General features: G+C 40.7%; 2 protein-coding genes across 6 annotated transcripts in view; one reads left to right on the forward strand and one right to left on the reverse strand.

Moving 5' to 3' along the window:
- Positions 1-2,836, reverse strand: part of DYNC1I1 (dynein cytoplasmic 1 intermediate chain 1) — a 347,340-nt gene extending 344,504 nt beyond the window's left edge. For 3 of the 5 annotated variants that reach the window (XM_075211773.1, XM_075211770.1, XM_075211769.1), the window contains exons 1-2: positions 2,633-2,834; positions 1,330-1,375 (exon numbers count right to left, since the gene is read on the reverse strand). In XM_075211773.1, the coding sequence (XP_075067874.1) occupies positions 1,330-1,341 (12 nt within the window). In that variant the 5' untranslated portion in view covers positions 1,342-1,375; positions 2,633-2,834. Of the gene's footprint in view, positions 1-1,329; positions 1,376-2,632 lie in introns of all 5 variants that reach the window. The other 2 variants (XM_075211774.1, XM_075211772.1) reach the window with 2 other exon arrangements.
- A 282-nt stretch (positions 2,837-3,118) lies between these two features.
- Positions 3,119-24,869, forward strand: PDK4 (pyruvate dehydrogenase kinase 4). The gene is made up of 12 exons (XM_075211776.1): positions 3,119-3,419; positions 4,508-4,653; positions 9,650-9,791; positions 14,114-14,185; positions 15,033-15,217; positions 16,593-16,682; positions 17,169-17,246; positions 18,456-18,532; positions 20,262-20,360; positions 20,934-21,044; positions 21,510-21,623; positions 22,904-24,869. The coding sequence occupies exons 2-12, from the start codon at positions 4,536-4,538 to the stop codon at positions 23,030-23,032; spliced, it is 1,215 nt and encodes a 404-aa protein (XP_075067877.1). The 5' UTR covers positions 3,119-3,419; positions 4,508-4,535; the 3' UTR covers positions 23,033-24,869.
- Positions 24,870-25,534: the final 665 nt, after the last annotated feature.

Here is a 25,534-nt window from a genome sequence, read left to right on the forward strand (position 1 = left end):
ACCGAGTCATATTGTTATTTTAAAGGAGCTGACCTGCATGTCATAAGTCGAGTTACACTTCTTCTTTCTCTTCAAATTAAGCATTGTTGGCCTTATTCACAATGAGACCTACGTCCGTTTGCATAGCGTATCTTTGAATTTTTAGCACTGGGCATGCTCAGAAAATGAACATATGCAACGGCAGCTATTCAGCTCTGCAACTTTTTGGCACTTATGACTCCTTACTTCTGAAGAGAGGTGAAAGGGAAAGGAAGGGGTGCAGTAAAGTACGCAACGTACAGTAAGGGCGTGTATGAGCAAGTCAGACTGGGACGCTAAAAAAACCTGTTTTATTTGCGGATATTCAGGGGCAAGTGTAAGTAGCGGATGATGATGACAAACACCCGAACTAGTACACCACATGTAATTAGAGGTTTGTGAGTGATTCACAGCTTATCAAGACTCTAGTAGTCTCGCGTCCATAGATTAGGATATGCCCAGTGTATTGTAGCAAAGATACGATCATCATTATTTATTTATATAGCACCACTAATTCCGCAGCGCTGTACAGAGAACTCATTCAGATCAGTCCCTGCCCCATTGGAGCTTACAGTCTAAATTCCCTAATATAAACAAACACTCACATACAGACAGACAGAGAGGGAGAGACTAGGGTCAATTTTGATAGCAGCTAATTAACCTACCAGTATGTTTTTGGAGTGTGGGAGGAAATCCACACAAACACAGAGAGAACATACAAACTCTACACAGATAAGGCCATGGTCGGGAATTGAACTCATGACCCCAGTGCTGTGAGTCAGAAGTGCTAACCACTGAGCCACTGTGCTGCCCACTGATACAAAACTTATTTTTGTACACATGTCAGGAACGTGTTCCTACTATATTAGCTGGGTTATTCCAAGTTAAACGATGCTACCTAGCAATTGAGTTCTTAACTTATAAAATAATAGGTTTCTGTACATGTTTACAAGCAGGACGTCTGATGGGGTCTGTCTGTTGCTAGGCGGACGTATCGTGAACTCTGAATACACTTACGGGCGACTTATTCAATCGTAAGTTCTGCATACACTTGCTTTACACTCCGTTAAAAGTCCCTGTATGTCTATTTATTTACACGGTGGTGCTTATTTATATTCCATACCACAAAATCACACTAAGGTTAATTTTGACAAAAAACAATTAAGCAACCAATAAGTCTTTGGCGTATTGGAGGAAACCGGTGTATCCAGAGGAAACCTATGCAAACATGGGGAGAACATGCAAACTTCACACAGACAGGGTGCCCAGTAAACAGGCCTGATACTCTGTCATTATTCTTATTCCACTTACCTGTAATAGCATCCACAAGAAAGGTCATCATATGGTTTTAACAACACTGTAAAAATACAGAAAATAAGCAGTATGATCATGCCTCATTCTTGGAGCGTTACGGTCATGTTAAATGACATTTATGAAACTAAACTAATGCACAGGTAGCAAAAAAAAAAAAAGATGTTGTATTCCCTTAACCACCGATCTTATTAAAACTACATATACATGAAGTATGTTGCTAATGTAATCTGTATTTTAATAAAGATTAACAAAAATGGAAATGTAATGTGCCCAAACTTTACAGTGATGTTCTGCAGAATTACAACAAACGAACTACTGAAATAACCTGAACCTGACGAGAATATCTGATAGAATAAACTCATAGGCGCTGATGCATGGTTCGTGCAAAATGGATAGAGCATGGAAAAATAGCATATTTCTCCATATGCAGAGTCGTACCCACCAGCCTGGCTTATGACAAGTCATCATCATTAGCGTGTATCTCCACCTGTCCTATAGGGGGTACAAAAGATATTCCTAACAGGCATCCCCTCTCCTGTCCGGGGGCAAAGGTGGCCATAAGTGCCAGAATTGCGCAAGTCTGCCTCTGTCTGTGTGACCGCTGGGTCTCTGCATCCCTCCATGATGTGGCGGCTCCCAATTTATCAGTGTCTAGGAATCGCCGCATTGAGGCGAATTGGGTGTAAGTATTATACAGTGGGAGGGGGGGGGGGGTGTATTATGAAGAGGGGGGGGCACGTACTGTGAAGAGGAGAGCATTTATTGTGAAGAGGGCATGTATTCCTCAACCACCCTCTTAACCTCACTACATTACCCTATTACCACCCGTTACACAATTTCACACAAGACAACGACCCCCTGACCAACATTGTTGTGTGACAGGATCATTTAGCTTATGAGTCACTTTTACCTTTGCAGTCTGGCTGGACCGAAATGCAAAATGTAGACTTAACCTCATGTATCAAACTCCCATTGTCCCATAGACTGTAAGCTTGCGAGCAGGGTCTTCTCACCTCTTTGTCTGTTTTACCCAGTTCGTTTATTAGTTTACTGGGTTTGTCCCCAATTGTAAAGCGCTACGGAATATGTTGGCGCGATATAAATAAATGATGATGATGATGATGAAGGGGGGGGGGGGTGGGCCCTGCCAGATTAATTTGTACTGGGCCCCACCGTTTTTGATGGCAGCCCTGGCCCTAGGTATGTAGTAACTGACTGAAAATTATTCAAAATGATTCAGCCCCAATGGACACAAAAGGTAAATGTGTACATGTAAATAATCCCTTATTATTGTACCAACCTAGAAACAATGTGGTAGGAAGTGAGCAGAGCTTCGCCCCGCTGACCCTGTCGCCCTAGGTCACTGCCTGGGGTGTCTATCCACTAACCCTGACACATCCTAGTGCTGATGACACAATGATGTCCTATGTAAGACATGGCTGCAGTGTCCTCTGGAAGGTGCAATAGGAGAAGGGTGAATGAATGAGAGACATGATGGGGGCTGAATGTCACCAGCTGCTGCAGCACCTCCCTCCCCCCCTCCCTGGCACTGCAGGGGTTAACGATGCGTGATCCAATGAGGAGCCTGCTGCTGCCTATCCTGCACCTGGTAACATCTCCCCCCTTCTGGCCCCGCCCACCGGCGACCCCCACAGTCCCGACCGTTCTCTCAGTCCCATGAACGGGTCACTGTTACCGCCGGCCTGGCTCTGATTGGAGGGCGGAGCTGTCAATCTCCGCCTTCCTGCAGATGTGTCTTTGTATCGGGCCCCGCCCCTTGGAGCTGAATGATAAGAGAGTGAGGGAGAGTGAGGAGAGTAAACACAGTGTCGGGATCTGGCCGGGTGCAGTGTCGGGATCTGGGTCTGTCCGGCAGTGTGTGCGGCGAGGTGCACGGGACGGTCATACAGTGCACATGTCAGCCCAGCAGAAGGTTGCATCATATAGAGGATCAGCTCCATAGACCATCACTGAGCCTCCTCCTGTGCTCCTGGGAGCCTCTACCCGGACTACTTGCTGCAGCCAGAGAGGGACAACAGCTGGAGAGTAGCCCATCTGGCACACTGACCATTCCCATTGTGCAGGAGGTAAGCTGTGTGCGTCTGACCAGCCTAATATACAGTAGAGGGTATGATGTGTTTTGCATGAGGCACCTCAGCATGCAGTATGGGGGTCACAGAGGTCTGACCAGCCTAATATACAGTAACCCTGACATAGAGGGGATGATGTGTTTTGCATGAGGCACCCCAGCATGCAGTATGGGGGTCACAGAGGTCTGATCACTTGTGCATGCTGCAGGGGTCTGGCAATCTTAATATGCATTGGGGGGCACAAGGGTCTTGACTACCTTATTATGCAGCAGGAGACTCAGGGTTCAGACCACCTTAGTAGGCAGCCATACGGGGCTGAGCACCCTTGTATTCCGTGGGCCATTAAGGGGCTGAGCACCCATCATCATCATCACCATTTAGTTATATAGCGCCACTATGTCCGCAGCGCTGTACAGAGAACTCACTCACATCACCCAGGTATAAGTAATGAGGGTCAATGGTTGTTGACACCCTAACATGCAGTATTGGGTCATTGAAACCAAATACTGACCGCCCTACTATGCAGTCTAGACCTCCGGTGACTGTCCACAGTAGCAAGCGGATTCTAGCAGTTAGGAGTCACTTAATTATTCTTCACTAGTGACTCTTGACCTAGGTGATACCATGATACTCTCTGTAACTGCATTTTATTTTTATACTTTGTCCTGTTGGCTGAGTTTCATTTGCTTTGTTACATAATGACTTGATTCACAGTATAGCTGTTAAAATGTCGCTTTCTAAATCAACCACCTCTACCAAACTCCAGAACTTGACCCGTTGTTCCATTAATCATTAGCTGTAATTAGCTTGACTTCTGAACATGTTTGACGTCTGAACCTCACAACCTATTAATTTTCTTTTAATACGTCTGTCCCAATTGTTTTATAATGACCCGTCTTCTATTCTACCACACAGAGCAGTGTTACAGTACGTATGCCACTGTAGACTTACATAGAGTAACATGGTACTCAGCTGATTGTTCCATAACAGCTAGATAGGTGCATATTGGCATCTGCCCAGCTGCTCTGTAGCGTTGAGCCTGCATTGCTATGGACAAACTAACTTAGTGTTGCTTATTTCTCTAGGTGATATCGGTGGTTGCGGTACCCCAAGATGAAGTTTGCCAGGTTCCTCTTCAAAAATGCTGCTCTGGCCAATGCGCCCAAGCAGATTGAGAGGTTCAGTCGCTTCTCACCATCGCCTCTCTCCATGAAACAATTCATTGATTTCGGTAAGTGTTCACATGCTTCATTTTTGCTTGGGTATTAATCTGAGTACTGATCAACATGATTTAGAAAACTGTGGTTCTCTAGGTGTTGTTAAACTAACCATTCCAGCATGCCACGCAGGGACTAGTAGTCCTACAACTGCTGGCAAGCAGAAGGTTGCCCACCTCTCATAACCACCAGCTCTATCTCTTATAGATATAGCACAGAGAAAGGTCAAAGCAACAATGTGATGTTTGTGAACATTAATTGCCCTTACTATATTTTTCCATTGCTACTCTGTAAATCATGGGTATAAAGTTTTTTTGGGGGGAAAAAAAACCTTTTTATTTTTCGGCATTATGTAATTCATTAAAATCAATGGAGGTGGCAATATAAATATTTGCATGGGCATTATGTAAGTAAGAGCTGGTGATCTGAATATGATTTAAAAATGTCATATAGTTGAGTATAGGAAGGTTGCCATGGGAGTTTCACATCTGACCTACAGACCCGCTGCTGGACAGACCTGGTCTAAATTAGTCTAAAACTAGTGGAATCCTTGCATCTTCTTTTACAACCTTAGCATAAACCAAATTAACGAAAACAGTTCAAATCTTGGCAGCCATTGCTCAACTCCCCGCAAGTTTTTCACAGTAGACCTCTATTTGTCAGAAAATACAAATGTTGCTATACAAGTGTTTAAGAAATAGTTTGGTGTTTTTGAAGTTGTCCTTTTTTTCGTTTCTCTATTTCCTTCTCTGTGGGGGTGTACCTTGTCTTTGGTGGTTAAATGATATTTCCAGTTTAGTTGAGGCACACGATTTGACCTGATTTGACCATGACCCCATATAAACTCTGGAGAGGAAACGAGAATAGTTACACTGTCTTTGGCAAAGGTCACGAAACGGAGAACAAAAATAACTATGGGGGAAACTTGTCCACTTTACTTTAGGTGCTCCATGTCCTAATATCTTGTACTAACTCTCGCACCTCAAAGGAATGAAACTGTATGGAGACTGCTTACCTGGAGAGTACGATCTGAGATCAAGTATATTAATAGAGACCTTTCAGCGTTGTCTCCTGTTGCACTAGTGTATTTATAGCTGAATTCTGAATGGCCAGATAGCATAGTAGGTTCTATTTCATTTCCCGATTAGAGAAGACAGGATCTGACTACAGTTAGTGGACATACTTATTGTGAAAATCCTGGATATTATTCGTTATGTGTTTAATTCTCCAGCCGATATGCATGATCCAATTATTTTCATGTCTTTAAACCTGCTACATAATATAAAAATATATACATAATATATATGCAATTAAAAAGAATTGGTACAAACTTTTTTTTTTTTTAATACTAGTCTGTTTTTGTAGGCAGAGGTTCAGGTGGGAATTTGGGCTGCCTCAGCATGCCTTCAGCGCATACTCCTAAATTGTTTATACACTCTCACTCTGCTATACCAGAAACTTCCTGTAGTCTCATTTTTTTTTCCACTCCTTGCAGAGTAAACAAGATGTTCTGCTGCTGACATCTGCCTAACTTTTGCAAAAACTTGAATCCTGTTTATCGCCTCTGTAGATTACGTCCACTCTGAACAGCCACCTCCTCTAAATTTTCTGTATATTTATTTTTTGTTATGTTATGGAGTTTTACTAAGAAAGCTGTACTAATTTTGATAATATTTCTGGATAGTCAGTAAACATCTTTCTGGGTGTACCAGTAGGGCTCATTATTAATATTTTATATATAATATTTAAGCTGACAACAATTTTGCTAATCTATAAATCCAGCTACTTGGCTTTCAAAAGAAAGAATGGTCCTAATATTCCTGCCAAAACAGGCTGTTCTTGGAGAACCAGGATATAAGGAAAGTTATACTGAATCAATTGCATATGTTAAATTTAGCAATACAAACTACCATTGAACATAATAATGGTGGGATAGGATCATTTCCTGTTCATAATACAAATATGTTAACACTATAGCCCCAAAATGTCTTGTTGGTATTATTATTATTTGTTACAAAGTATCAACATTTTATGCAGCATTTAACGACATGCAAAATCTGCAGACCCCATTCCTTCCTAGTTGACGTATGGACCTACCTGACAGCCTAGTGCAGTGTTGGCTAACCTGTGACACTCCAGGTGTTTGTGAAACTACAAGTCCCAGCATGCTTTGCCAATATACAGCAGCTTATTGCTGGAAGGGTATGCTGGGACTTGTAGTTTCCCAAACACCTGGAGTGTCACAGGTTAGCCAAGACTGGGTAGTGCATTTTAATGTGCATAAAAGCTGACCGTGCTCAGTATTGTGAGTTGGTGGATGCTCCAAAAAATGCACATGGTGGAAATGTTAAAAAAGAATGCCCCACCCACTGACACTTTAGGGTCACCCCATTATTCACTTAAACTTTTCAGATTTTCTTCTAAGATGCTGCTCTTTCAACTCATTTATGTCTTAAATGAGTGGTGAGAGAGAGACCTGCACCGTGCTGACGTTAGCTCCCCCCCCCCTCATATGCTGCCTCTTTCTCTGGTTATTAAACAGAAAATAAGATCAAGAGCAGGGGGCTATGGGTGCAGGCCGTTGCCAGTCCACCAGCCGCCTGTTGCCCACCACTGCTCTAGAATGTACTAGATCCACGATGGACAACCTGATACAATTTAGGACCATATGGTGCTCTAACCATCTAAAGGGCCACACATTACCCATAATCTCAGTAATAAATTAAAACAATGTATTTAATAAGCCAACGAAAACATACTTGTGTAAGTTATTCTACACAGCCCTGTGTTATGTAACATGCTTTTTATTTGACGTCGAATCTTGGCAAAGGCTATCGCCTATAATATTTGTGACTGTATTTGCAATTAAAAAGGTCATTGTTACTGCAGTTCATTTAAGCGCAGTTCTCTATGTACCAAAGACTGGTTTAATATATAAATTCTGGCTTAGGATGTTTCTTAGAAATCTTTCAGGCCGTTGCGCTTCTAAAGGAATGACTTGACACAGCTCCAATGTTTGGCCCAAGTTTTCCAGGGAACATTGCTTTCTGAAAAACAGCAGATGTACTTTGCAGCTATTTGAAGTTCTCTGTGTCGTGTAACTAAGATTTAGAGGTTTGGTGTCTTTTTAGGAGTTGTGTAGTGATCTGTAGACCTGCAAGTGTATCTATGAGCTATATTCAGTAGTGTTAGCAGATAAACAGAGCAGCATTTCAGCTTCTGTCCAAGCTTTTTACGTAAGGCATTCTGGTTCAGCAGTGCAAGGACCGACCTCGGATAAGAGAGGTCACAGTTCAAGTGCGGTTCCATGTAATGACAACTGTCTATCAGATCTTGTAACTGTGCAGTTTTGGGTAAACAGCTTGATCCACCCTTCGTATCCAATCCTTATTCTGGAGTTTTGCAGACTGTGCTAAAGTACGATTCCAAATATACTACTTTTATTTAGATAGTGAGCAGTTAATATATTGATTCATGAGTGTAGTATCCCAATGTATCCGCTCTTGTTCATAGCAGATACTGAGGATACACTGCCATTGCTTGTGTATGAATTGATTCCTTATTATAATAAAGTATTGATGCATAATATATACAAAGCAACAATCGTTACCCTTCGTATGTAACATCAGCACAGCTTGTACTAAAACCTGTCTTTTTATCTAGCTTAGTGTAACTTATACGTAGCTCCCAAAACGCAAGAGGTGAGAAGAGTCTCCTTAGAATAGTCTATTAAACCGGCAAAGATTAGGGAGATCACCATTTGATAAATATAGCTCTACACTGCAGTTGTGCAACTAAGCCCCTTCATCAGGGATTTTAAGTTGACATTTATCTGCGGTCCAGTCTAGTTTAAAGAGACAACTTGTTCCTGCATTAATTAGACAGTATAACATGGTCATTTAATAATACCTCCATATAATACGCAGCAGAAAGCCTGTAGCTCATCACCAAACCTGAATGTACAAGTATATCACAGTGGAGGCACTCTTGATTTATATCGCATAGCAGCGATCATACTCTGCGTCCGCTAGGACTTTTTATTAAAGTTTACTGGGCTTATCAGTACTTAAGCTGCATTTGGGCTGTTATGCTGGTTTGTTTTCCGAAGACAATCGTATCAATATGTATCTCCTGGGCGCTGTCTGTTAACTTTCCATATCAGTAATTGGGGACGTTTATTGGAGTGTATTAGACGTGCAGAACGTCTCTCCAGCCTGCTGCCAGTAACTGATCTGAACAACCACAGTTACTTTGTACTTATTGCTGATCTTCTATGATCTTATCTCTATGAAGTTTGGACAGCAGATATGAGTTACATTAAGGCCGCTTTTACAAGGGAACTTCCAAGATTCATGTGCCCCCCCCTCCCATATCCCCTCCCAAGTCTTCCTATAATATGACGTGATCTATACAGAGATATATTCTATAACTTGGACAGAAGTAGATTGTAAAATTAATAATTTCTAGGTGTATATAGAGAGATGGTTTTACACTGACCGTTCTCCTGGCTCTTTTGTGTTCCAGATCATGAAGGTGAAGTGAAAAGATTTAAGGCTGGTTACCCACTGGTGTTGGGGAAAATGCGAGTGATGCACAACGTAATTGTGTTTGACCTGTGGTAGCCAACACTTGCACTTGCAGGGAGGTCTGTGGATGACAATCCATTGGCCCATTAGGTTCATTTGCAGTGAATACAAGAATATAGAGCAGATAGTGTGCAAAAGAAGGTTCAGCGCCAGCGTCACTCCCGACCGCAAGCGGGGGTAGTATAATTAGAGCCAATAGGCTCTACCCCCCCCCCCCCCCCCATATACCCTTTTACTACTAATACAGAGCACTAGTGAAAACATGATATTTTATACCAGTGGTTACGGGTCTTAATGAGCTGCTTGACGTACATAAAACTTTATTTGTCTTCTACTGTAACAAGGATTCAAGAGGTGTAATGTATGTGAAATGCGATCTGTTCACACTTCACCTAATCCGCCCACATTTCTATCTGTTAATCAGGATCGGCCAACGGATGTGAGAAGACTTCTTTTGCGTTTCTGCGACAAGAGTTACCCGTGAGGCTGGCAAATATAATGAGAGAAATATACATCCTCCCGGACCCCCTGCTTGGGACCCCATCCGTACAACTCGTGCAGAGCTGGTAAATATACCCACACTGTACATGTCTTATTGGTCTGCATTACGCAGCCTGTCATTCCTCTTCATTTCAATGGGATTCACGTGTTGGTACCATAATTATGGCACTCCTAATATGTGTAGCGCATTTTTTTTGTGCAAATGGGATTATGTCCTTAGTCCTTGGAGGCTAAGCTACATCTTCTATCACAGGGAAAAAAAAAAAGTTAAGCTACAGCAAGTGTTTTATTCCAAATCTTATTGATGTACAAAGTTGAGGAATGTAGTGTTTGATGATTTTATTCCTTTAACCATTTTTTTGTTTGTTGAAGACAAGCTTTTGAGCGGACCGCGCTCTCTTCCTCAGGGCAAGCCATTCTAAATTAAATTCTTTAACCCTACACCCTATTTAGACATTCTTTGGTGTATACCTGACACAATCATGTTTCCTACGTGAATGTACAAGGTATTGTTTACCTTTCTTTTCACTTTTGCCCTTTAAGGGTGATTGTCATTGAGAACAGTTTGTGTTAAAACAATTTTTTTTTTTCGTACCACTTGAAGAGAGTCTTTTTCAAAAGCTTGTCTTGAAAATTCAAACTTTTTTTTTTTTTTTTCGTATCACCAAATATTATAGCAATTAGATTTGTACCTTAACCTTAATCTCCTAGAATCATTAGGCAGTCACTAGCTGACCAGTGCTTCCTGGAATTGACGTTCACGGACGGATACATTTAGTTAATGACCAAATCCAGTGTCAAATAATAATCTTAAACTAACTGAACTTGTGGTATTTTGCAAGATACACGGTTAAACTGTTATCGGGAATATCTTTTAATGTTTGACAGACAGGGCTCAGTTACATAGATGCTGAGTTAAAGCTTCTCTGACCCTGCGGTTACTTATTAGATATTCCCTGATTCTTTGCCCAAAATACTGGGGCTGTTTTTATATCTGGCAAACCATTTTCACGAGTGTTGCAATTCTCTTGCAGCCGGTGTGGACAGGATTTATTAAGTAACTTTCCCAGGTTAATAAGGCCGTGTGCAGGGTGTCATTTGGGTCTTAAACTTTAAAGCTATTAGCAAAGCAAAAAAAAAAAGTATGATTTGCTCTTGGACAAACCATGTTGCAATGCAAGGGGTGTAAGTGCATCTATTTTTAAGTTTTTTTGCATGCAGAGAATATACTGGCTGCTTTTGCATGTAGGTCACAAATACTGGACAGCTTTATTTTTACACTGCAATTTAGTTGAGCAAGGACACACACCCCTTCCTGACTCTAAATCTGTCCACACGTTTTAAATTTCCCCCCACCCTGTAGTGTAGCATGGATTTGCCAAGATGCAAATTTGCACTTTGTTTGTCTGTGGTTTTTTTTTTTTTTTTTTTTTTTGGTGTTTTTGCTTTGCTTCTATCTCTAAATTAGCTTGTTTATGTCAAACCATAAGCAGAATAATACATTTTGTCGGTTGGGATAGTTAAGTTATTGAAGTTTAAATTTATAGTTATACAAAGTTCTAGTTGAATCATTCTTTGGACTTCAGGAGTACCCATTGCCTGCACATAGTGACCTCATTGTACCATATCTGTTGTATATTAGAGAGTGTACTTGCTTTAAAGTGGATCTAAACTTAAAAAATGACTTCTTACAATGCTATGTGAAAGTGATGGTATAGTTCATACTTGCCAACTCTCGTGGAATGTCAGGGAGACTCCCGCATTTCGGGTGGGTCTCACGGACTCCCGGGATTGTATGGCAAACTCCCTCTCTTCACTAGGAAGTGGGCAGAATTAGGGCCAAAATGCGACAATTTTCCGGAAATCGCGACATTTGGCCCCGCTGTAAAATTATGCGTTTGCGTCATTATGTCACGGGGGCGGGTCCAAAATGACGCGATTTCGGAGCCTCCCACCTCCCCCCTGGAAGGCTCCTGGACGCCAACTACAAAAAGTATGGAACAGTTTACTGAATTTGCTGGTTGAGTGACGCTGTGATGATTTCTCAGAGGGACCCGTCACCAGGTCCTTTTGCAGTATACTTGCTTAATATCCCACGTCGTACCTTCTGCGCTATTTACAAGGCAAAAAAAACATGGTCCCGTTGGAAGCAAGCACTTTAACCCATCCGTTGTGCTCTCTCCTGGACAGGACTCAACCAACTGCCACAGTCGTAGAGCTGTGATATTTAGAAGAAGCCGAGGACCGAGGAGTGGAGCTGTCAGACTAGAGTGTTCATTCTCGGTACCGGTAGTAACTACTCTTCCGGCCAGTGTGCGTGGCGTGGTTACATGATTCACGTCATCACGCGGCCAGGATGACTGATTTACTGTGAATCGCGTCATCAAGCTCTGCCCCCACCCGCTACACTAAGGAAGTGGCCGGGATACAGGAGGCTGCACTGCTCTCTTGAGTCCGGGAGAACTCTAGAAATTCATGAGTCTCCCGAACATTCCGGGAGAGTAGACAACTATGATTTAGATGTTTACTTTCTCTTTATTTTAACGTATCTTATACTCAAAAGAAGCATTAGAAAAACCATTAGTGAGAAACCTGTGTATGGGTTACTAGAATCTAGTTTTTCTTTTGGATTCCTGTAACTTGGTGCAAACCACCTTATCGGCATCTCAGAGCAATTTCTCAGCTGAAAAAAAAAAAAAAAAGGCTGAGCACCACTTTTTTAGAGAACAATATAAGATACGTTGACTAGAGCCAGAGAGTACTTCAGCTGATGCCGCTGATTTGTCCACATTAGAGGTTATCGTGAAGCGCATTTTACAATTGTGTACAGATTAAACAGGCGGCAACTTGTCACATCACTCATTCTGAGAAGGTTCCACCATATATTGCGTAACCATTTGCACAGGCAAAGCTTACCCAAATAGGAGGCTCACCTTATAATACCAGCTTATTTGTGTAACGCGGGCAGTGTGTAGCTTGGCACTTGGGCACAGCTGGTGCAGGAACAGTTTGTTCCCATTTGCTTATCTGAAGTTTCTGAATTTAGTTGGGTCATTTCAGGTCAGCAAATTGTCCTAATCTCTCCCTGGAAGGGAGTCACCGAAAGACATGAGCTAAAAGCTAATGCTCTGTGTTCTGAATGAATTGCAGTAGGATGGGTGTCAGAGGGAGGGTTGTTTACTAATTTTTAATCCTGCAGGTGCAGATCTAGGGCAAAATGTCTGAACCAGATTTATACAAGAAAGATAATGCTGGTTTCACTAGAATTCCAATTATTTGCTTCTATTTCTGTGTATACCATTATATGATGGGGAACATAAATGAGATATTATGGGGCCTGATTCATTAAGGATATTAACTTGAGAAACTTCTTATTTCAGTCTCCTGAACAAAACCATGTTACAATGCAAGGGGTGCAAATTAGCATTCTGTTTTGCACATAAGTTAAATACTGACTGTTTTTTCATGTAGCACACAAATACTTTGTAGCTTATTTGTACACTGAGATTTAAAGTTGATATTTGTGTGCTACATGAAAAAACAGTCAGTATTTAACTTATGTGCAAAACAGAATACTAATTTGCACCCCTTGCATTGTAACATGGTTTTGTCCAGGAGACTGAAATAAGAAGTTTCTCAAGTTAAGATCCTTAATGAATCAGGCCCATGGTCCCTATCCTGTCTATTAGCAAGGGATTTACTCTCACTTAAATGGGACCCATCGCCTAGACAGAATGGAGGCAGCCATTTTTTTAAACCGAGCTTGAATCAATATTCAACCTGTCACGTCATCACTGAGGTACGAGGCACTGCATTAACGTCATTACTAGTTGTTAGTGAATTGATAGACTACAATCCTAGTCCTATTGGTTCAACCCACAAAATGGCTGCCTTCATAAACCATGGTACCAGCGTGTCTGAAATAGAATGCTTTGTTTAAAATGAACCTTTAGATATTTTTTTCTTTTTTGGAACACTGTTTAGATAAAAAAAAGACCTAATAATGTTCCATGTTTAATAGAGAAGTAACAAGTTTTCAGTCAATTAATCCTTCTAAAAAGCAAAAGTTGGTGTTGCCCATAGCAACCAATCAGATTCTAGCTATCATTTATTTAGTACAGTCCAGAAAATGGTAGCCAGAATCTTATTGGCTGTTATGGGCAACATCTCCACGGTTCCTTTTTGTATAAACTGCACAGTTTTACAATAAATCAGAAGACTTTACAATAGTAACTGATGAGTACGAACACATATAAACTATTTAAAGCCTAAAATAAATAAAAACTTCCCACAATCCACTCCAATGTAAAAATCACCTTGAAGAAAATTCCTTTTATGAAATGCAAAATATTATTTATTACAACTTTTGTCTCCTTGTTTTTCTCAGGTATGTCCAAAGTTTGATGGAGCTGATAGACTTTGTGGAGAAGAATCCGGACGACCAGAGGGTTCTCTCTGAGTAAGTGAGGAATGTTTGTAGCTGTTGTTGCTGGAGGTGCAGGAGAATGAAATGTCACAGCCGTTTATCACAACAATCAGATGGAATATAGGATTCACTCAGGGAAAACAAAGTGCTCGTTTACACAACAAGGGAGACAGTGGTTTCAATTATGCAGAGTTGTTGGTTGGCAGGTTCATGAAAACTTTCTATTAGTCAGGAGTTTAACATGGCAAATCAGTGAAATGCCCATGCAGTGTTTGTACCTACAAAGCCTCTGAGATATTCATCATCAATGTCCTTATGGCTGTAGGAAGCTAATTATGTGCATTGTCTTCCTCTTTCATGGGATCTTTAAGCCTAAGCTTTAACCTGTGACTGTAGTAACATTCATATGCGCATGCCAAATGCTCAGGAACTCCTAGAAACCTAAGCTGGGGTTGTGGGAGAGTGCCGCGTTCTATCTATGTCGGTCGTTCTCTTTGTAAGACCAGTGAAAAACACAACAGGGAGCCGTGTGGTCCTTAACATACTAATCTGTAAATAGCCCACCACCTGTAGGTGATGAGATTACATATAAAGTTAGATATAGAAGTTTGAGTTCTGCTTAAAATATATAAAGGCCCCATAAATAGCTGGATGCTGAATTTTGCCCTGACATTAGTTAGAGGTTGTTTAAAGTTCCAGACTTAATTTAAAAGATCCCCATGTTTTTAAATACAACCTCTATGTACTTTGCATCCCTGAAACTCTCGGGTAGTTTCCCATTTCATTTGTCTGCCCTCGAGGCTTGGACGTTGAGCAACATATTACACATGAGCCCTTTTTGGTAATAGTCCACTTTAAATGTGCTCTTTTGTCATTTCAGTTTCACAGAGACCCTGGTGACCATCCGTAACCGCCACAACAACGTCGTCCCCACCATGGCGCAAGGCGTTATCGAGTACAAAGAAGCATTCGGGGTGGATCCTGTGACCAATCAGAATGTCCAGTATTTCTTGGACCGTTTCTACATGAGCCGCATCTCCATCAGGATGTTAATCAACCAGCACAGTAAGGACGGATTATGTTCACAGCTGACCTCGTTTCACACCACAACTATTACTCATTGGCTTTAGTCCTGTTGGAAAATATTGTCCGGTTGTCTGGCAGTGCTGCACGCGTTTCATGTATCGGAGTATCTCTAGAAGATCATGATGCTTTTATTAGAGACTACAGATCTGTTTGTGTATGAGCTTGAGCGGTGCATCACTGTGATAAATCATTCTGTCCTACCAAATGTTCTGTGGGGTTTCTGGATATTATCTGCTTGTACCTAGACGCGTTACATAGTCCGCATTCAGGAATGAGCAATCTATATTATGTAGTCATTGTCTTGGGGTCCTGATAGAGGTAATGTGGGATTTATATGAAGAAGTATTGGAAGAGAAAGCCAATGGAGGATATTTATGGTTGGGGGTCTGATGTGAGACAGTGGCATTTATTTTCTAAACTGTGTTCGAAAGATACCAGAATCTGATTGTTTTGAATGGACAACACCATGTTTTCCTTGTTTCCATAAATGTTCCCTATTATGTTCACGTTCATTCTTTTGTACATTCTTGTTAGTTTTGCTTTGGTGTGTATCATTTTTCGGGCAACTTGATATTTTTTGGGAAATAACACAAATAGCCCCAGACCTGGTTAAAGCAGCTGGTTAGAAGACCCTTTTCCTTAGAAGCCTATAGGACAGGGCCGTATCCGGCGTTGACAATCTGGACAGGCGTCCAATCGCTGCTCTCCGCCATGAATTCCATAACTCTCCTGCCAACAACAGCAAGCGAATGATCTGTTCTAAATATGCTGGTAAAGGGGGGCTGGTGAATGTTTCTTGAATGACAGAGATACTGGGCCCCCAATGCTATACTGTATGAGGCAGAAACAGTATACCAGTAATACTTAGAATGATGCCATGTCTCCTTAATTGACAAACGCAAATAAAATCCAAAATTGGTGTGTCTGTGTTATTTAACATTGCAGCTCTATATACTGGTTGAAGCAGCCTGCTCTGCAGAGATGCTTCGCTGATTAATGACTTTATAAGACTTCGGACTGTACAGTGTAACTAGGAGCAAAGATCAGGAAAACAACGTAGGATCGGAATTTAGATTGAGTCAATATCCTTGTTATCTGGTGGTGCAATTTCTCTATCTGTTCTGTTTCTAGGAAGTGTGCGTGTGTATGTTTTTGTGTGTGTGTGTGTGTGTATATGTGTGTGTATGTATGTATGTATGTATATATATATATATATATATATATATATATATATATATATATATTATATATGATTTTGCAGACCTGCCCTTACAATGGTTATTATTGCATAGGGGTTTTATTAAATTGGGGGTCACTAGAATTAATGTTTTGTTTTTTGTATTTTTTATTTCAGCCCTTCTGTTCGATGGGGGAACTAACCCTGCCCACCCTAAACACATTGGTAGCATTGACCCGAACTGCGATGTCGTGGAAGTAGCACATGGTAAGTTAGGGATGTTCCTTTCTTAAGACAAAAAGGGTGTAGGGGTGATAACTACTTGGCTAAAGCTGAAGAGGATTCTATTTTGTTGAACTAGCACCGCTAATGTATTCTGTGACTTATTTAATTACTTACAGCATTCTTTGGTTGATGGACCCTGTAAGGTGCAGTGTGGCTTGTTACCACACTAAAAGAATGCACTAGTATTCAAAATATATATTTATAATTGTGTCCAAGAACTTGCACTCTAATATTTCTCAGAAGTGCTGAGGCCATCATGATTAGTACATCATATACAAGAAATAAATACTGCAGTAAGAAATGTTGAGGTATTTAACAAGATGGATATAGATATATATTTATTTTGTATTTAGTTAAGTCTGTTGTTTTTATGTTCTGGGGAATTGAACACATTAAACTACTAATCCCATATAAAATGATCTAATGCCTCTAACAATATTTATATATATATATATTCATCTATTTCAGATGCTTTTGAGAGTGCCAAGATGCTCTGCGACCAGTATTATTTAGCTTCTCCTGAACTAAAAGTAGAACAGACAAATGGTAAGTTTAATATAGAGAATGAGAACTATTCTCTGTACTAGTTTCCCTTTCTGTTCAGGAAAAAAAATGATTACTCAGCACTCTTATATTTTTCCTCTTTGCCTCATCAGTATAATAAACCTCTAGAAATGTGTCAACGTGAAGTAATTTAGCTTGATCAGGAGCTTATTGTAATGTCCTATCTTAAGGCTGAACTACCACATAGGAAAACATTTTACTATCCAGCCCTCATTCCCTATCTGGAGCCCCAGCACTATTCCTCTCAAAGCCCCGTTCAAAATCTGGAGGGAAAGGAGGTGTGAGCGGTTGGACCAATCACAAGCAACAATTGAGAGATCGCAGCTAGTTATTGGTGCCCCCTCCCTCCTCCTCTATTTACTGATGGGGGGGGAGGAGCCGTACAATACTTTCCTAGGCGGGACTGCGGCTGTACGGAGTCATGCATACCAGGAGAAAATGAGCTTGTACTCATCATCATCATCATCTATTTATATAGTGCCACTAATTCCGCAGCGCTGTACAGAGAACTCGCTCACATCAGTCCCTGCCCCATTGGAGCTTACAGTCTAAATTCCCTAACACACACACAGTCCAAGAGAGACTAAGGGCAATTTAATAGCAGCCAATTAACCTACTAGGATGTTTTTGGAGTGTGGGAGGAAACCAGAGCATCCAGAGGAAACCCACGCAAACACAGGGAGAACATACAAACTCCACACAGATAAGGCCATGGTTGGGAATTGAACTCATGACCCCAGCGCTGTGAGGCAGATGTGCTAACCACTGAGCCACTGTGCTGCCCACTAAGCCACTGTACTTTTAGTTCTGATACCCTCATGGAGACCTGAAATTGAGCGGCTTTTATCATAGTCATAGGATCCATCTTTTTAAAGTTAGTGGGGGTGCTCGCGTTACCCCTCCCACCACATGACTGAAACATGTAAAACAGATATGGACAGAGGCTGGGGGAGCACAGATATTAGGGCCAAGCACCCACATAGCTGGCTCCTATGTTAGGGGTCATTGATTGCTACTTGAAACACACTATAACACTGAACAGCTGCTGATGTCCAGCTCCATTCAGCACTAGAGTATATAATGTAGACACAATGTAACAGCTGTAAAGTGAACACAGCTCTATAAGAATTGTAGGACAAGTGTCTCGTTGTGTTTTTGTTTTTTATATTTATTATATTTTTTCTGATGTAGGTAAAGTACCAGGACAGCCTATAAGTATTGTCTACGTTCCTTCTCATCTATACCACATGCTGTTTGAACTTTTCAAGGTACAGATGTATATTAATGTTATAACCATATAATAATGTATGTATACTCATGTTTTGAAAATAATATGACCAAATTAGTTGTATTTGAACAGCCGGCCACCTTCCGCTTAGCATATGAGGGTATTATCTCCAGACCTTTATCACAAAATAGGTCCGTCAAATCTTAACAAAAAGCTACATTTGTATGTGGACTGTTACGCCAAAGGAGGATGATATCCTGTAGTGAAACAGAAAGGCAAATCGTTGTGTTAGTTCTTACTTATGTTAGTTCTTATATCAATTTTTTATTTTTTTTGTTAACTGAACCCCCAAGTGTTGGTGCACCATTGTCCGAAGATCCCATAGGAGGCAGTTTCTGATCTATTTAGAACGGCTTCTTTTGGGGTACCAGCACATCAAAATAATGACACATTAACGTTTATTTGTTTATGCTTTTATTGCATATCTGACAAATTAGAGACCTCAAAACAAGTTCTGGGAACACAAACTACGTGTTACACATCTCTAAATTAAATAGAGAGTAGGGACCGGGGAACTCTATCAAAGCACTGCAGTGGGTAAACATTTTAGGGTCCTAAATTTAGGCAGTATGGCATATCGCTGTTTACACCCCCACCTCTGTATATGTGTGTATATGTATATATATATATATATATATATCTACTATATAAATGCCTAGTAGCGTGTGTGGGGAAAAAAAAACCAAGCTGCAGCGCCACCTGCTGGGCAGAGTTATACACTGACCTATATATTTCTTGAAGGAGAAGTGACAGTTGGGAGTGGTTGGTGGTTGCCGGGGGTGACAGTGGGGAGTTTTTAACACCTTAAGTAGCTTGATGAAGGATGTGGCGATGAAGATGAAGGATGAGGTGATGGAGAAAAATGAAGAGGTGGTGACATGTGGATAAAACCACGTTAAAAAAGGGCGCTTGCGTCGGGAAGTAACGCTCTTCCCCTGAGGAGGCCTGGGCTAGGCCCAAATGCATGACAAGAACCTTTTTAAGACCTTAAGTAGCTTGATTTGACTAGAATGCATGAGTATCATGCACGGGTTAACTTGTGTGTGTGTGTGTGTGTGTGTGAATTACTTATTTGTGGAGACTTATCACAATTGTATCACTTTTAATGCACTATGCATGGCGCCCCCTGTCTTTTTGTATTTTATATATATATATAAATATATATATATATTATTATATTCTGGTGCAAATCAGTGTTCGACTTGGCAGTAGGCTTCATTGGATGTTTCACAGACCACTCCATGTTTAATCCCTTTAATGAAATCGCCAAAATGCAGATGTCCTCTCGGGTAATTGGCTGCTATCAGCTAATCTTAGTACATTGCTTTACAGACCTTTATATGTACGACACAACGAAGATGAGTTTCGGCCATACACGCTCATATTGCCTCTACATGCAATATTTATGTCACTTGTGGAGTTTTTAACAGTGTACTTGTCCATAACAATATCTGTTCTATGGTTTTCTTGTTTGTTTTGCTTTTTTGACGTAGTACAATGCTTGTGCCTAGTTTTGCCACTCTAATTAATCAAGGAGTTTTGTAAAACAACACTTTAGATAGTTGATTCTACAGTTTAAGGGCTTTTTAAAGATAAATTTTAATTAAAAAAAAAAAAGATAAAAGCTTCCCCTTTTTGTACCCAACTTCTGTGTTCCTTTTTTTTTTTTTTTTTCCCTTTGTGTAATGTTTTGCTGTTTCTTTCTACAGAACGCTATGCGGGCAACCATTGAGAGTCACGAGGATGACCTTTCTCTACCACCCATTAAAGTCAATGTTGTCCTAGGAAAAGAAGACCTCACTATTAAGGTAGCTATCTGGATAAACACATCCTATCCGTCCCTCTGTGTCTCTGTGCACAGTGACTGTTGATCGGGTCAGTGTAACACGTGACCAGAGATGGGAGCTATCTCTGGAACTAATTTCATGTGTCAGTGGTAAATGTGGAAAGCAGAACGTTGCTGTTTTTAAAAGGGAAACTGCTAAGTGTTAGTCCAGTATTTCCTGAAACATACACGGTTTGCTCTACTTGTTTTTTGCAGGCGCTTATAGTGCAAATAAAGTTAATAGTATCGGTGGGTGCGCTGGAAAGCCATGTTACAAAAAATAATATGACTATATTGTTGACTATAGATATATATATATCCTAATCCTATATGCCTAGCTTAAAACACTAATGATGCACAGCCCCTTACTTGTTTAATTAAGCATGATGATGTATAAGTTGCTTTAATGAAGGTGGGAGGGGCTTAGGAACACATGTAGGCGGTGCTTAGACACAATTGCTTAAATGGCAGCTATTTTGTCCCAAATTGTTGTGTTTGTGACAATCAACCTGTCCCAGTTTTTGACTTTTTGATCCATCCATCCATCCTTTATTAGATATCTGACAATGGAGGAGGTGTCCCCTTAAGAAAAATAGATCGCCTGTTCAGCTATATGTATTCCACAGCGCCACGGCCTATGATGGACAATGTGCGCAATGCACCGCTGGTAAGTCTGTTTTTTATTGTGCATATTTCTATCTATAAATGGAGAGATCTGTTTTGGTTACATAAGGAAGTGATCTCCTTTCTGTGTGGTAGTAGAACACAGCTGCCTCATTACAGCCCAGCTTGCTCCCTGAGACATTATGACTCTCTGTTCTAAGCCTAATGAATTGTCCTTTGTAGTCAGAGAACATATCTGTCCATAATCATAGTAGATGTAGAAAACAAAGTGTGTAACTGCGATAGTGGTGCCAAGAACAGGCCAGAATCAATTACGGAAGATTCGAACCCCTCTCCGTCAGAGGAGATGGGTGTTTGGTGCGCTCCAGAAACTTTGTACCATACTAAAATGTATATTTCAGAACATGACGGCAATATGTCATTCTAGACTGCCCAGTAATTCCTTTTGTTGTTAAACCAACTGTGATAATTATAGCTTGCCAATAATGCTATGGCTCTTTTTTTTTAGGCTGGCTTCGGGTACGGTTTGCCAATATCTCGACTCTATGCCAAATACTTTCAAGGGGATTTAATGCTGCATTCTATGGAAGGTTTTGGTACCGATGCCGTCATTTACTTAAAGGTAACTTATTTCTTGTGTTATTAGAGTGTTTTAAAGACTTGAGACTTTTATACCATGTTCCTAGGACTCTGGGGACTATGCCATATATAGGCTGGTACTGTTTAAACAGACACGCAGTCTCTAAAATACCAATGCATTGGGGTCATGTGACCAGGAGTTTATCCCTCTGTGAAAGCTTACTGATGGCTAACTGGCCTGTTCTGTTCTGTTCTGTTCTGTTCTGGGTCATACATTAAAAAGCTGCATAGCTGGAGAGAGAACAGATTGTGTTGCGTTCTTACTGCTCCCTTTGGCAGTAATAGAATCGGATATGAGCATAAACGATACAAGATAAGAAGCCTAAAAAATAAAGAAATAAAATGTATAGAGTAACCCACCTAGCCGTGCTGTTAAGATTGAGCCTTGCCAGTGTAATATTTCAGTGTCCCTCCCTGCAGACACTCCATGGTTATCGGATAGCATCACATTTTTACAGAAGGAGAAAGCTCTCACTGCTGGCATAGTGAAGCAATCCTGCAGCTTCCTATTGGTAGGAGCCAGGGGGTGTGGAGTGAAAGAATGACCTGATTGGAAGGGAGATGCAGCCAACCAATCGGGTGCCATATTCACTACACCTCTCCCGGCCCAATCCTTTTAGCAGTGACCAAAGCGTTCCTGCTCTTGTGAACCACTGTGGTCAACTGTTGCTGTCTGATATTGATGGTGTCCCAGGAGTACCCCCCCCCACTCCCACACCAAAGTATTACAGGGGGGCATTATATAAAGGAGGTTATCCAAAGGTCCCTTAGGCATATCACCGCTTCCTAGTGAATTGATAAATTTCATTATTATGGATACTGGGCCTGATTCATTAAGGATCTTAACTTAAGAAACTTCTTATTTCAGTCTCCTGGACAAAACCATGTTACAATGCAAGGGGTGCAAATGAGTGTTCTGTTTTGCACATAAGTAAAATACTGCCTGTTTTTTCATGTAGCACACACATATCAACTTTAAATTTCAGTGTACAAATAAGCTATCAAGTATTTGTGTGCTACATGAAAAAACAGTCAGTATTTAACTTATGTGCAAAACAGAATACTAATTTGCACCCCTTGCGTTGTAACATGGTTTTGTCCAGGAGGCTTAAATAAGAAGTTTCTCAAGTTAAGATCCTTAATGAATCGGGCCCACTGATTCAGCACTTCCTTGCATCTGTGCAAAAATAGGCACATAGCAGAGAGAAACACTCTAAATTACTTTTGGGTGTTTGTATTTATTGGTTTGTTTGTTTGCTACAGGCGCTGTCATCGGAGTCTATTGAGAGGTTACCGGTCTTCAACAAGTCTGCATGGAAACACTACAAGATCTGCATGGAGGCCGACGACTGGTGTATTCCAAGCAGAGAACCAAAGAACCTGGCCAGGTAAAAGGACGTCCCGGAGCTTTGCCGCGGAGCTGGAGAAAGGGATCAAGCACTAATTGCACAGGACCATTACCTGCAAGTGTTCTATTGCCGGAAGGAAAGAGGCAAATTGTACTGTGCTGGGGCTGGCCAGGGATGCAATACGGAGAGGCAGTCATTTGTCACAAGAAGATGGAAACTTCATAGCTAGTAGTTGTATATCTTCACCATTCTTCAATTTTTTTCCATTTCTGGTGCTTCAAAAAAAAAATCAAGTAATGTTGATCACTGAGTATTCTTCATGTGTAAGACACTGGCCTCTTAAGAAAAGAGCGGGCGCTGCTTTCAGAATTCACTACCTGTGAAGACGTCGCCAGGTTTCATTTTTAAGTATTGTCAAAAATCGCCTTTTTCAGCAGAACCTTTATCCACAAACTTGAGACTGACCACCGAGCCTCAGACAAGGCTGAGAACGCTGCCCACTGTCCAAATGACCGTAATTGTTCTAATACATTCTTTAATATGCTAAAATATTAAGTCCAGTCTGCCAAAAAAGCGCACAAGGCGGATTGTTCGCTATTGCCAAAAAGACCAGAATGTTATTGTAAATGTAGGTGATTAATCACCTCCATACTGTGATACAGTCATCTAGAATATAACGAGGAAGTGGTGGAGCATTAGGATGAGATCTGTCTGGTTTTCTTATTTTAAAGTAACAAGCAATATTACCAGTGTTTGCACAAGGAACGGTAGATTATTGTGCTATAGATCATGTTGACTGTGACTGTTGAACGGCAAATGTATGTATTCAAAAGCCAGCAGACTTCCAAATGCGAACTTTATACGTTTTAAGTTACTATCTGATTACGTTAATTGCGCGTCTAAATTTGACGGACGTACCTGGGGACATCCTGCATTAGCATTGAAACTTGTTTTTAGTTTTCTTCTACAAGGTCAATACAAAAGTCAAATGATTTTTGTATTTTTGCATCTCCATATAGTTGAAGGCTGATAATGACAGGAGTAGATCGTTGTTTGCATACGGTATATTTATTTTGAATCTTTCAAATGCCAGATTTGAAAATCCACAGGCTTAAAAAATAAGTTGCGTTATAAGAAGGTTATGGTTTGAGATTTGACATTTCAGGGAGTTGGCAAAATGTAAGATTCAGTTTCGTAGAAACGTAAAAAGATTTTTATTTAAATTTTTTTTTTATTCCCCCGCACATCAGACTTCGATTTAATTAGGTCATAGAAAGACGGGGACACTGGCTCTTGTAGCCTAAATTGGAGTACAGATGCATGTGCTAAATGTTTTTGAGATTATTTTAAAGAAAAAAAATACAGTTCAAGTGAACACCTTTTTATTGGCGCATAGAATGTTTTAATTGCAAGCTTCAGAGATTGTCTGGGTCTCTTTCTCTGTCTTGTGACAAGTATTTTTATGGTTGTTTCGGTGTTCCGTCACTGAGCCTCGAAATGTACGAAGGGTGACTTGCGTGGAATGCGCACTGTTCCTCGCGTTTTATAGAACGTAGAACAATATATAGATCCAATATGCTATGTCTGAGTCAGACCTGATTGGTCTCTTTATGTATCTTATTATATTTCATCAAATGGTTGGATTTAGTGGACGATTTCCAACTGTGCATCATCCTTTTTTTTTTTCTTTTTCCCCCCTTTTAATTATTTTATGACAATAATTTTAAACATTAATTTATTATGAAAAACTTCACATCCAGCATTATGTCTACACATCTGCCTCCATTTTGCATAACACAATGTGCTTCCCGTGTTGTAAAGTATTTTATGAGGTTTTTTTGTGTTATGTTTTCACTAGAAATAAAAATTCTTTAAACTTGTATGTTTGATTCTTGTTCGAGTTACCTGGCGCTTGTTAGTTATTACATTTAATATGGCCTCAATACTTGCCAACTCTCCCGGAATGTCCGGGAGACTCCCGAAATCTGGGTCGGTCTCCCGGGAGAGCAGGCAAGTCTCCCGCAACCCGCAATTCCCTGCCCAAAATAACTAAATTTGTGGTGAATTGCGTCATTTTGGCCCCGCCCCCTGCAACGAAACGTCATTTCCATTGCGGGGGCGGAGCCAAAATAAAGCGATTGTCCGCACCTCGCACTCTGGTCATGCCCCTCTCCCGGACTTCATTGTCTGAAAGTAGGCAAGTATGCTCAAAGTTCAGCAGAACCTCCACAAATGTGAGTCCTTTGCCTGACAGATGCTTACATATAAGAGTTCTTCAATTAACCCAGAATGTATGAAGTAGTAGTCACATCCACAGTTCTTTGTGATCCCATTAATTGCCCCTCAATGTAGTTTGAGCTAAGTTATCGATGCTTCCATTAAAGAAGACGGTACCTAAAGTTTTCATTTAAACAGGAGAATAGCTGCAGGAAAAATAATGGTTTGTCACAATTGCATTGGACAGCAGCTGTGAGCACCACTAAAGACTGATGAGCTAAATTAGGGTTTGTCTGCAGCTGGGTACATTTAAGATAAGGAAGAGGCT

Source organism: Mixophyes fleayi, chromosome 5 (assembly GCF_038048845.1).
Source record: "Mixophyes fleayi isolate aMixFle1 chromosome 5, aMixFle1.hap1, whole genome shotgun sequence".
Classification (NCBI taxonomy): Eukaryota; Metazoa; Chordata; class Amphibia; order Anura; family Limnodynastidae; genus Mixophyes; species Mixophyes fleayi.

What these genes read in the sequence shown, in the direction of transcription:
- PDK4 (XM_075211776.1), top strand. Translation starts at nt 4,536, where the DNA reads ATGAAGTTTGCCAGGTTCCTCTTCAAAAATGCTGCTCTGGCCAATGCG. An exon ending in TGTCGTGGAAGTAGCACATG is followed by an intron (nt 16,683 to 17,168) that starts GTAAGTTAGGGA and finishes CATCTATTTCAG; the next exon opens with ATGCTTTTGAGAGTGCCAAG. An exon ending in ATGCCGTCATTTACTTAAAG is followed by an intron (nt 21,624 to 22,903) that starts GTAACTTATTTC and finishes TGTTTGCTACAG; the next exon opens with GCGCTGTCATCGGAGTCTAT.